At 37.0% G+C, this 14,039-nt stretch overlaps 1 protein-coding gene across 1 annotated transcript in view; it reads right to left on the reverse strand.

The window, feature by feature from the left end:
* ARHGAP15 (Rho GTPase activating protein 15) overlaps positions 1-14,039 on the reverse strand; it is a 604,198-nt gene that overhangs the window by 244,441 nt on the left and 345,718 nt on the right. The window contains exon 9 of the mRNA XM_029224609.1: positions 10,621-10,743. Within this exon, the coding sequence (XP_029080442.1) occupies positions 10,621-10,743 (123 nt within the window). The remainder of the gene's footprint in view (positions 1-10,620; positions 10,744-14,039) is intronic.

Consider the following 14,039-nt stretch of genomic DNA (forward strand, 5'->3'; position numbering starts at 1 on the left):
TTTGGGTAATATTTTTACACAAGAATAAAAGGGATGGAGGAATGTGCCTTTTGTGAATAAGAATCTAGAGAGTGTCTTAATAGTTGCTTTTTATAAGAAAACTCTTTCAACCATATGTTCTGGATCTTTGAGCACAGTCTCCACTTCAAATATTATGTCACTGTCAGGCCATGTGTCTCAATTTTGTGTTTGGAAAATATGGTTGCTTGAAATACCTCTTTCTCTCCCAGGAATGACTCCATGACAGGATTGCTGCCTCCCATAGAGAAAAGACAATGAAGAAGGAGGAGTATTCAAACAAGATCAAGGCAGTCATCACTTCAATCAAATTATTTCCAAATTTCAGGAGCTCTGGGGGCCTTGCGTGAGGGGGAGTGAAGGGTGTTTATGACATATAGCTGCCTATTCCCAGAACTCTTTTATGTACTTTTATTTTATCTTCAAAAAGAAAGGACATATTAAAGAGAAATATCTAAGGAGGAACAATGCTACATAAAGTTTATGTTTTCAGATCTGTTGCCCCAGAAAATGCTTTGATAAAACACACTTAGAGCTACATAGTCAATTTCAAAGGAAAGTTGGGAGATATACCTCTCCTTATTGCGATTTGACTAATACTGACACTCCACCAATTATCAATATCCAAATTCTGATACGGCCTCTTGCCTCTTTCCCACAGAGGAAAATAGAATATGCTGGAATAGCACTTTTGACACACAGAGTTATTTTTCTGATGACTAAATTTTACAGAGGCTGGTCAAATTTCAATGTCTATAATCAGATAGGGTAACAAGTCAAAAGAGGTATTTTTATACTGAACAAAATTTGTCCCTCCCCCAAATAAAATGATACAGTTCTTTTTTTCTTTATGTTGGGAATTTGTGGAACATTGCTGATTTATAATAGAAATGAATTTGAGGGGAAAGATTTGTAGGCCAGACTGTCGGTGATGCTAAAGGAAATATTATAAAAGAACACTCTCTTAATCTTAGGATATGTCAAAATGAATTGTTGATATTAATATTTCCTGTACTTGTAGCAGCCCACACGTCTGCTGAATGTGGACCCTGATGAGGAGATGCAGGTTGGGAGAGCTCCGATATGTACCATCTTTAGAAACACATTCAACATACATATAATGTGGACTCTCAAATCCCAATCATAGCATGAATACCTCCTTTCCCAAGCACTATGAAAAATTCAATTCATCTCACTACAAATGAAGCATTTATTCACACATTTGTTCAAATTATCAGTCTGCAGGTCAGGAAGAAATTCTGCTTTCTGCTCCCTCAATTATCCACCTCACCACAAAAAGAAATCAACGGCTAGTACTTTGTATAAGCAGTAGAATTATAAAAACTACAAAGGAGAAAGTGAAGCGCCAGCACTGGCTTTGGATACAGTTCGTATAGTCTACCGAGGCCCTGAAAAGCTAACAAGAATTAAGCTGAAGAATCTTCCACTGTCTGTGAGCTGGGTTTAGGAGTCATGAGGGAACTATGTGGTACGAGAACACCTGCTGGAAAACAGCAGGGTATCAATAATAAATGCTAACCTTTAAAAAGGGGATTCTTGTGAACACTGAGGAGAGCCCTGCATCTTTTTCTTCTCTTCAGGTGGTTTCATGGAGGAAAGATTTAGGATGTGATTAGAGGATTGAACGGGTCATAGACCACCTCTCCAGAGGGCAGTGCAGCAGCCTCCTGGCACAGGAAGGAAATATCACATTGGCCTGACTTTTGGTCATCTGCAACTAGTTGAGGATATGCTTCAGAGAGCATATAAACGTGGGCTGGTGCAATGTCAGGGATGGGGAGGGCTGGTTTCCTACCCTTTATACAGTCCACACACACACACACACACACACAATTTGAGTTAGAGCATGCTTAAAACATGGTTTATTATGAAACAAAACCTGTCTCTACCTGTTACTGTTTCCTTACTGGCACTCATGCTGATTTCTTCTTATTTTAAGGAAACTTGTCAGTCCTTAAACTGGAAGGCTTAAAGACAGTATTTTGAACTGGCACTAGGATCAGACTAATCCTGTAGGGCATGCCAAAACTCTGGACAAGCTTTTAATGATAGATAGTCCATGGAATGAATAAAACCAGCATCTACTGCCAGGGCAAGAATTAACATGGGTTTTAGAGGCAATTGGCTAACAACAAAATACCAATATGCTGGTTTCAAATCAACTGGGTCTTATTCATTTTATATTCTCAGCATTTAGCATGCCTGTTACCAGGAATCCAGTCAGCTTTAAGGCTAAAGCCTATTATCTGGAACTTTCTTTTACCTAAAAAAAGACAAAGATCTTGAGAACTTTACTCAAAGGGAAGGTAATATAATTTAAAGGAAGAAAAAATAACAATAATAGAAAATATTATTTGCAAATATACAAAATATAGTAGGTTATACCAGGAAATTACTGGTAAAACCATTTTGTAGGTACTAAAAATCAAGTATATATAAGTCACCATCTGAAATAATATATTCTAACTAATCCTGTGTGAAAAGGTCTCCCTCCATAAGAAAATAAGTTCTTGAACCTCAGGGAAACCAATTTATTATTCTGGCTCATTCTTTTTTCCTGCTTACCTAATTCACTCCCATTTCTGGACCTCATTTTTCTCCTGTTGTTCTAAAGTTATTTTGATTTTAATATCTCATAATATCAGGATCATTTCCTCCTTGGATAACAAGCTTTTAAAAGACGTGGGCTTAACCTGCTACCCAGGTGCACGTTTTTCTCAACATTTGTCACCTTTCATGGTGACCTGTATTTTATTATTGAACAAAAGCTATCTATGTGGTACTCTGTTACCAACACATTAGCTCCCAAGAGCCTTTAAATAACAGAAATTGCCTGGGAACTCTAAATGCAGAGGAACCAGGAAGCTTATAGGCCAAGATAAAGCAGCTTAAGGTTGGCTATTAATTTTGGCTAATATTAAATCATGACACAGCTCACACGTAAGGATCACAGTTCAATTATGAACCATAAAGAAGTTTAAAGAAAAGAAGATTTACAAGATATTTTTAAGCACATTAATGCATATTGTGGAAGTTGTGAGAGTATTTCAGGCCCCAGCAATGATAGACCCATGCCCCAGTATATAAATTCAAATATAATTATTCTTAGACTAACACTGATAAAGCGGCAAGTTGGAGCATACCTCTACTCAAAGGTATATTGCAGTGTTGCGCATATATTTTTTGCTTAAATTAATGATGTGACAGGTAGGTTACTTTGTCATACATTAGTTCTAACAAATTATTTTAAAAATACTTTCCTCTTAACGATTTTGCTATTCATAAACATAACTGTTGAACCTTTACGGCTGACAACTTGTATCTGAAACTTGGATAGCAAAGCTTTCTTTACTTCTCAATATAATTGACATCTTTTACAAAAGTACTGTGATTTAAAAGACATTATTTTCTCATATGACGAAAACCTTAAATAATTAGTTGTGTGGGTAATTATTAAACATTCTAGCAATTAGACGACACCATGTAAATGGGTGTAGATAGGAAAGAAAATGAGCTCATGCCCATTTGTGTATAAAGAGCACCATGATAAAAATTACCAAAAAAGATAAACATGAGCCAACTGTGAATGATCTTTATACTTTCCTTAAAGCAAATGAGTTACTGCTGCCTTTCCTTGACACTTGTTTGGATTGATTTCTCATACACTAAAAGAATACGTGGGAGAATGGTTTCCTGGGGTCATCTTGGCCATGATTTCCTCCATAAACATAATTAAGAAAAGAAAGAAGCAGGAAAGAAAGGAAAGAAAGAAAGATGAAAACAAGGAAGCAAAGACAGAAGGAAGGAAGGGAGGGAGGGAGTTGCTGAATGGTTAAGATAATGGTTATCTAATGGTTAATGGGCACTGTGTGAGATTCTTTACATGTATCATTTCATTTAACTTTTATGATGTAAATTTTGTATATCAAGAAGTCGATAACCAAATATTAAATTATATAGCTGGTAAATGACAGGATCTACCTTTAAGCTTACATTAGTCACATTCTAAATCTGCTCTACTTTCAAATAAATTCAGTTTTCTTAATTGTAAAATAGAGTTGAAAATTTTCTATCACCACAAAAAATTCTATAAAGACTGATTCAGTTTATCCAGAGTATATAAGACATACTGTATCCAATGGAAATATTTGATATTTGAGACAGATGTGGTAGTCCCTATAGTCCAGCAAAAACATATCATTGACAAGCTACCTCTACCCATGTATGCAGAGTTCCAGCTTATCTTGTTGGAGCCTCATTCTGTAATAAGAATGGACAACCACGGCCCACCAGATATTTGAGTCAAGTCACTAATGTGGTGGAAATAGAATGAGAAAAATATATGAACGAAAGGAACCAGATGAAATTGATGATTCAAAGTAGAGAAAATTTTAAAATAAAAAAACCTAAAAGTACAGAACAACAAATTTTAATTTATATCCTTAGGTAAGTTAGAAAAAAATATAATCTATTGGGCTTCCCTGGTGGCGCAGTGGTTGAGAGTCCGCCTGCCGATGCAGGGGACACGGGTTCGTGCCCCGGTCCGGGAGGATCCCACGTGCTGCGAAGCGGCTGGGCCCGTGAGCCATGGCTGCTGAGCCTGTGCGTTCGGAGCCTGTGCTGTGCAATGGGAGAGGCCACGACAGTGAGAGGCCCGCGTACCACACACACACACAATATATATAATATATATATAATCTATTTTCTGTTTTCTCACTTATTCAATTAATTAATGTTTATTGAATGCTAAGTGCCATCCTCACTATTGGGAATGGGAGTAGCACGGTCAAACAAAATTTTTGCCCTCACAGCATGTGAGAGAGTGAGGTATACAAGAAAGAACAGAGAATAAGAAAGACATCTAGAAAATTGAAAATATAATCGCTTTAGTAAAAATAAATTAATATAAAGGTGGAGGGGGGCGCTTCCCTGGTGGCACAAAGGTTAAGAATCCTCCTGCCAATGCAGGGGACACAGGTTCGAGCCCTGGTCCGGGAAGATCCCACATGCCACGGAGCAACTAAGCCTGTGTGCCACAACTACTGAGCCTGTGCTCTAGAGCCCGTGAGCCACAACTACTGAGCCCATGTGCCACAACTACTGAAGCCCACGCACCTAGAGCCCGTGCTCCGCAACAAGAGAAGCCACCGCAATGAGAAGCCCGTGCACTGCAACAAAGAGGAGTCTTCGTTCACCGCAACTAGAGAAAGCCTGCGTGCAGCAATGAAGACCCAACACAGCCATAAATAAATAAATAAATAAATAAATGAAAATTAAAAAAAAAAAGGGGGCATCAAACTGAGGATTCTTTCAGAACATGAGAAAAATCAATCCTGATGATCTAACACTCACATCATAGAGATCACAAAAGAGGAAACAGAGAAAACTGATGGGAGAAACTTATTAACATAATAATAAAGAGAAAAAATTCCAGAGCCAAAGAGTCACTGTTCTTCAAGTTGAGTGCCAAGCAGAATAAATTTTAAAAATTCTGCCAATATACATTATCTCGATTGCAGAATCTCAAAGACAAACAAAACCCAAAAAACAACCTTCAATGATTCTGAAAGAAAAAAAATTCAAAGTAACAAGAGTAAGAATGGAAGCTGCAACTCTGTATTCTAGAGGCAATGGGATTTTATGCCCAACTAAACTATTGATTAAGTGTGCCTGCATCCTGAAGATATTTTTAGGCAGTCAAGTTCTCATGTTTCCTAAATGAGTCACTGGAGTTACATAGAAATAGAAGAAATTAAAGCAAGAAAGAAAAGGCATGTGATTCAGAAGACAGTGACTACAACTCAGAAGATCAGTGAAAGGAAATCACAGGGTGATAAATGTGAAGCCTGGAAAGCAACCAATACAAATGAAGTAGGATGGTGGAAGGACTTTAGAAAACATTCTGGGGTAAAAACCAGGGAGTCACAGACTAAAGTATATAGAATGTTTAACTGAGAGGATTAAAGCCTTTGAGGATGGAAAGGCTCAGAAAGCAATGAAAAATAAAACTCTGGGGGGAAAAAAAAAACATCTGTACAAGAAATTCACGATCCAAAAATATATCAAACTAAACAATAGCATGATTATAAGCAAATGATGAAGCATAGCTTTAAAAATAAGAACATTATAATATGTGTGGCCGATATGGCATAGCATTGGACCCATGGATAAGTTAATCCAATCTGGCAAATTAGCTGGGGAAAAATTCCAAAATATTTACATGATAAATATGAAGTAAATGCTCATGACTAACTGACTGTTTTTTTCACATTTAGATTCAAAATATGCAGGGGACGGGGTGGGGGGTGGTGGGAAATAGAAGACTTGACTGTGGTTGTGAAACAACATAAACTTACTAATATAACCTTCAAGTGTAAAAGAAAGGAGAATCTTTTGCACCAGGATCAAGGTGCATTTGTCTTTGAGAGTCACAGGGTCATGATACTGTAAGAAAGGGGAAGGAAGTCTAATACTTGGTGCTGCAGTAAGCAGCCTTACCTAATCATAATCATACGAATGCTGTTTTTTTGGTTTTCTGCTTTTAGAGTCAACCTATAAATAAGTCATAATTACAGAAACCAGTGAAATAATATAAAATTTCAAAACGCAGAAGACTCAATAGCAAAGGCAGAAGAGATGAAAGGGGCAAAGGACACTATGCTTCTCATCTTGCCAATGGATGCATTAAGTCTCAATTTTCTATGGTTAATAGAACAATAAATAGAGGTTCAAGTATGTTGGATGCTTCAGAGGAAGCCAACAGTAACAGCAAGACCGGCTATATTTGAGTATTTGGGGAAGAGAGGGCCAGGTAGATGAAGTCTAGTTTAATTAAGTCAGATTCATTGTAAAATAAATCTGAGGTAATGTCTAAGCTTTATAAATAAAGATATTAAAACATTACAGATAAGCAAGATATTGACAAAAATCTATACCCCAAATAACAATAACATAAGATAGGGAGGCAGCCACCAGAAGAGCTGCGAACAGGAACCATTCCAAACGGTGCCCTGCAAGAAGGAAAACTGGGGTAAGGCAGGAAAACACTGCTTTTCATCATAAATCCTGGAGGCATACTATTTCATCCTCAGACTGGTTGTTTCCTCTACAATATACTGAGTAAAAAATACAAGTAGTGCAGCATTACTCTCAATTTCTGCTAATATCATCCAGTATGGTTTTGTCCATACAAAGATGAAAGAAACCACTTTCTAAATATACAGTACTTTCTAACTCTATCATTTTGATATAAGGAAACACTAGTTGCTCCTAAAAAACCAACCAATTGTTATCTTTTCTAAAAATTGCACTGCCAAGTGTTTTCTGTTCTTGGACGTCAATGCTGCCATTTGAAAGATTACATAAGGTAGTTTGGTTGACGCTAAAGGGCTATAATCTCAGTTCCAAAAGCAAGTAGAGGACATGTATAAGCACACCTACCACCCTAAAATGTACCCTCTTCCCTATAATTTACATATTATACTGATTGGAGTTTTATTTTCTATGAGAGGCTCAATGTAATAAACTCATACTTTTAAAAAGCTCTTGCCATTCCCTTGGCAAATGTGAAAGCACTTGGAGAAATTGAAAGCTTTTCAGAAGCTACCACTGCAATGGCACAATGATTGCAATGCCCACCTGAGCTATTATGATTTCCTTCCACTGGGTGATCATTCAGAATTATCTGATGGCCCCTTTTTGGCATCACAATGTACCCTTCTCATTAGTCATATTAAAGAAATCAGAAAATGCAGCCCCATCAAGAGACTGTTTCCAGATCTAAAACCTGGCCAAAGAAATCACATATTGGCTAGGTCTCCGTGAGTCCTAAAAACAGGTTTTGAAGAAAGGCTTTGTGACTGAGCTTAGACTGTGTGATACTGGGACAGTTTTCTTTTCACATAAAGTACTTTGTGAATATAGTTCTGCTGGGCATTTAAAGTCCATAAAACACAGCCTTTCCTGCCCCACAGTGAGGGCTCGATAAAGGCTGGCTGAATTCAAAACTCAGGCCTCTCAGTCTGTTGGGAACACTACATAAAAGAGTAAACACTTTGAAAAGTGTTTTCAAGCCCCCCCCCCAACCCCCCAGGTATCAGGAAGCACACTTGTAAGACGCAAACTACCAAAGCTTTCCCAAACCTTGGTAATGGAGGCCTTTATTCCACATGTGGAAAATTAGACAGTTTAAAGAATTTGATATATATTCTTTGGTCAAATGCACTGCAGAATAAATTTAAAGGCATTATCCCTCTTTCTAAATAATTCTTCTCTTGAAAGAGTTAAGTCATTTTACTTGGAGAAATTAAATATTTAACTGTTAATCATTAATTTATGTTATGTGAGTTTTCATAACCAATCAGAAACACTGATTTCATTGGTTTTTTCTAAGTCTTTGCCTTAGATATGCTAAGAAAATGGACTTAAAGTACTAAATTTGACTAGGCCTGCGTTTTTTAAAAATTGGTTTAATCCTTTCTACTCGGTTAAAAAAAAAAGTCTCAGAAGAAGCCTTACAAAAAATTCACAGTTAAAACTGAAACAAGCCCAAGAAGTGACTATATTTGCATAACTTGAACTGTATTTGGAAGAAAATTCCACTGAAGACAACAATGGAAGCTTATCAAATTGGAATTTCACATAGATTTTCCATAGCCCTACTAATGAATACTGACTCATTGGTCAGCTATGGTGAAAATGTAATGGAGCTCTAAGATAGGAAATGTATCATTGGAGTGTGTTCGGTGGTTCCATTACATCAGTATGAAAACTGCATCAGGCATCCGGTTTCTCTGCCGCTTTCTGAGTCCAATTCTAGAGCACTATGGTTATTAATTCTTTAGCATTTTGACTGGGGCCAGACTGTGCCACTGAATTAAAACCCCTTTTATTTTGCCACAGTCATGAAAAATTTGGACTTTATGCCAGATTGGGATTGTTTGGGCTACTTATCTGGTTTTATATTTTGTCAGGATGGCAGGTAACATGCTACTGAATCCTTTCTAAGAAACTTTTAATATAGGGGATAAATTCGAAGGCAGAATTGAAGGTACTACTGTATTACTATATGAAGTTGGATCTGTAGAGGACCAAATGCTGTCCACTGAGAAGGACACTTCAGAGAGTAAAAGTCTGAGCTAAGACTGATTTAAAGCACGTTCTAGTTCTACTTGCAAATGCTTACATTCTAAGAATGTTCCATTCTATTAGTGATAGGTATGTTCATGCTGCATAAAAGTTCACCTTTCACAATTGGTTCAGAATGCTCGATGATTTTTGTGATATGTTCACCTCTTTTAAAATGGACTGAAATTGATAGGTCAAACAGTTAGTCTAAACTATTGAAATAATTCTCATTCTAAGTAGTGCTGAAAATATTATCTGCTTTGTCCTATTCCTGAGAAATAATTGCATATTAAATCACTTTTTGATTTCTATAAGGATCAGTCTTTCCACTTTGTTCTCAAAGTTTATTTTAGGACTTTATTTTAGCCCAAATTCTTTTCAAATTCTTTCTTGTATTTAACTTTCAAAATATATGCATCAGTTAGAAAATTTGAAAACCAGAGAGAATAATGGACTTGATGCATATGTTTTCTTCTTAGGAAAATAATACATTTGCCTGTGTGATCTAAGTGATGATTTCCAGTGATAGAAATCTACATCACTGGTTTTATCTGTCCATCCATCCTTTCATCTATCTGGTACACTACCGGTAATAACGACAGTAATGAATTATAATGGCATTAATAATAGCAGAGGACATTTCTTGAATAATTATGTTCCAGAAACTCTGTTAAATCCTTTAAATGGATTATCTCATTTATTTGTTTTAGTGGCCCTCGGTGGTGGGTATAAGTATACCCATTTAACAGAAGAGGTATCTGAGGCTCAGAGATCATAACTTGTTCAATGTCCATATTAGTGAGTGGTAGAACTAAGGTCTGAATTCCAATTACAGTCTCTTGCCAGAGTTTTTTTTTATTCTGGTGGCTGGGCTGGTCTAGGATATTTTATATACTTTAGATATATTTGCAAAAGTACCTGCTTATTTCAGTTTAGGTTGAGTTCTAGGTTCTCCAGCTCTCAAATCTGTAAGTTTTCATGACACTAGTTTATCTTGGACTTTCCTCCTAGCACTTTCTTCCTCGCACTTACTTCAGACTATGACTACATGATCAGACAACTTATAGTACAAATCAGGACTCATCTGAGAATGAAAAGGGCTGCTGTTACTAAGTATTCTGGGACGACAGGTATAACTAGGATTGTCCAGGCATGTGGGGACATGGGATCATTCTGATGGGCCACTAGGATATTTCTTCTCGGCTGCTGGTCCAGAGCCCAGATCCTCTGAGGGCAACACTAGGTGTTTTTTTTCAATGATCCTCTGACACAACCTTTATTTTCTCAGGACTAGTTTTCTGGACAACTATTTTTTCCTCTGTTATAGAGCAGAACACTTAATAAGCAACATAAAAAGACTAAAATATCTTAATACTCCTTTAGAGCTGAATAACTATGGACACAGAGGCACATTTATTTATCACTGTTACAGTAAAAGTATAAAATGTTCTATACCTTTAATAAGTCCTTTTTCTTGCAGAGTTTTCAGGGAAGGTCTCCGGGTAATAAACTTCTTTAATCTGCTTTTAACTCGGTTTTTGTCGCTTGTATCAGAAGCACTATGATGCAGTCTGAACACTGGAGATTTAAAAAAAAGAGGCTTTCAGTAAATTTTTCCTTTATGATTATTACTTTATGCAAATATGAATAGAAAACAGTAGTTATGGGACAACTACCTGAATTAATAGCTCAGGCCCTTCTGTTTAGACAGGGCATAGGAGTAAAAATTTGCCCATATGAAAATATTAGCTCTGTTGCAACATGCATGTGTAATGAGAATGTGGTTAGCTCCATATTTTCACAATTTATTTCACATTCATTTCCTCATATTTACCACAATAATCTTTATCTGTATAATTCCACCTAACTGTATCCATACACAAAATTGTAGAAAAGTTAATCTAACTTAGAGATAAAAAAGCTCTGGTTGGGCTTCCCTGGTGGCGCAGTGGTTGAGAGTCCGCCTGCCGATGCAGGGGACGCGGGTTCGGGCCCCGGTCCGGGAAGATCCCACATGCCGCGGAGCGGCTGAGCCCGTGAGCCATGGCCGCTGAGCCTGCGCGTCCGGAGCCTGTGCTCCACAATGGGAGAGGCCACAGCAGTGAGAGGCCCGCATACCGCAAAAAAAAAAAAAAAAAAAAAAAAAAAAAAAAAGCTCTGGTTAATTTCAATTAATTGTGATTATATACTGCCTGTAGGAAATGCAGGCATTTTCAAAGATCCTGCTTGCCCAAATAATTTCATCAATTTTCTTTATCAAGTTAACCCAAAGTGATTTCTTTTTCAGAAAGCAGATATTTTTTACTCTTCTTATTTGTGCGAAATTACCACTAGGTGAAATTCTGTAACACATATTGCCTCAAACTTCTGCCATGTCTTCATCAGTCCCCCATCCTCAGTTTCCTAGCCTCACTGTTATCTTCAAAGTTAGGTGTGCATCAAATTCATTTCCTAAGCAAATATTTGCTGAATGTCTACTGATTATCACATCCCGTGCTAAACGCTGTGAATTCAATGATGAACGTAACACTTAAGGTCTGTACCTTCATTAAGCATGGAGTCTAAATACATTCAAGTTATCTTATTATTAATGACTTTATTAACTAACTTGTTAACAATGATTCTTATCATTAATAATTCCTGAAATGATAGGAATTTATTACCTGTATGACCTGAGATACAGATCGTAAGTGGGCCCTTCACTGTCTTAACCTAATTACTGACGTCATGTGAGGATTTGGGGCACTTAAGTAGGAACATAGAGGTTCTTTTCCTCTCAAATCATATTTTAGAATAAGCCAATCATTCAGTTGGGTTAATAATAATATGACTAAAATGTATTGATACCGTAATTTATGCTTGATATTCTCCTAAACACCTAACATGATTTAACCTAATTCTACTGCAATGTAAGCTACATGTAGGCAGGGATTTTTATCTACTTTTACAAATGTTGTTCACTAATGTGTCCCTAATACCTCAAACACTGTTTAGAATTAGTAAGTGTTTAGTCAATATTTGTTGAATCAAATCTCAAATGACCTTTTGAAGTATATAAACTAATTCATCCATTTTAGAGATGAAGAAGCTAAGTCAGAGAGTCAAGCTAAGTAACTTGTCCAAGGTCCAGTTTGGATATGGGACCAGTCTCATAGGATTTTTTCTGGTATTCTAATGTATTGGAGTATTGGTGAAAGAATGGAAGGGGAAGGAAAACAGAAATATCAGGAGCTCACGTAGTCATTTCAAGTACAATGGTTTTAATCAACTAAAATTTTTTAAGTAGCTATTGGGTGCAAAACACTTTACTAAGTTACAGCTGTAGGGGAGCTTCACTTGAGTCATTCTATCCTCTCCTGAGGAACTCAGAAGAGAAAAGAGAGAGACTTAGGAGGGAGCTGCAGCTGGAAGAAAATAAATTGCCTGAATTAGAGGATCTGAAGTCAAATTTTCCCAGTGGGGTCTCCAAGGAACCCGCAAAAGTGCCTAAGGGAGAGTGTATGCTTTAAAAATTCTGCCAGGCCTAGAGTGTGAGAAGCTTTCTTATAACTGGTCAAATAAGGACATTTTTGCAATCTCCTTCCTCTAGCTTTGACCACAAAGTAGTTATAAACTTGTGTTAGCAAAATGGGGAGTTGGAGTGAAGTGTTAGGCTAAGGAAAAGAAGAGGAAAACATCCTGCCCCCCTCCTAGCTAAGTGTAGAGTGGAGTTTTAATTTTAAATTAAGTTCAAAATTTTGATTATCACATGGGGTTATACACTATTAAATACTGAGTTGAGACAGTACTTGCCACTTATAAGACCATAATATCTTATATTACCTCAAAGTAGGGTTCTCAATCTTAGTACTATTGATATTCTAGGCCCCAAAATTCTTTTTTGCAGGGAGTTGCTCTGTACAGGATAAGGATGTTGAGAAGCCTCCCTGGCCTCTACCCACAATATGTCAGTAGCACACTCTCCTCAGTTGTGACAATCAAAAATGTCTCCAGACATTGCTAAATGTCTTCTGGGGTGAGAGGGGGAAAAAGTGCTCCCTGCTGAGAATCATTCCCTTAAACTGAAGGGACAAGTTATAGGACCTGCTTCAGTTCTTGTTTATTGGTGGTGGAAGGGCTACTCCCACGCTGACAAAATGTAAAGCAACAGTGAAAAGCAAAAAAAAAAAAACCCTATTATTTTAAGAATATATCTCTCTATAAGTAGCATGTATATAAAAATATATATGTAAAACATACATGTCTGATCTATCATCTATCTATTGTCTATCTATCTGCTATCTATTAATTAAATGAGCTGTTTATAAAAGTACAACCACTCTCATGTGAGTGTGGTCAATGGGTCTATCACTTGAAAAGGTTGGGAAGCACTGCTGTAGACCAGAGCGTCCCAACTATTATATCTGACAGGATGGTTATGTAGAGTGAGATTTACGGATGCCCTCAGCACTCTGTGTAATTGAGCAGGACCAAGGCAACCTGAGCCCCTGGGAAATTGTTGTTGGCTATGAGCAGTCTTATTTATTTGTTCCAGTGGGCTATGCAAATATTATCATTTTTTTTGTGTATTTGAACATAAAATGGTTTGAGGAGCACTGCTTTAGACCTGTGTTGTCCAATATGGTAGCCACTAGTCACTCAGGGCTATTGAGTATTTGAAATGCAGCTTGTGTCATAGGTTGAAATAATAATGTTTTGGATATTTTTGTTAAAAAATATATTGTTAAAATTAATATATTATTAAAACTTGTTACTTTAAAAAATGTGGCTATGAGAAGATTTTAAATTACACACATAGCTCAGATATTTTTGGACAGTGCTGCTAGGTGATACACACACACACACACACACACACACACACACACACACACACA

The sequence above is a fragment of the Monodon monoceros genome, unplaced genomic scaffold, assembly GCF_005190385.1.
Source record: "Monodon monoceros isolate NGI ecotype Baffin Bay Population unplaced genomic scaffold, NGI_Narwhal_1 Super_Scaffold_16, whole genome shotgun sequence".
NCBI lineage: Eukaryota > Metazoa > Chordata > Mammalia > Artiodactyla > Monodontidae > Monodon > Monodon monoceros.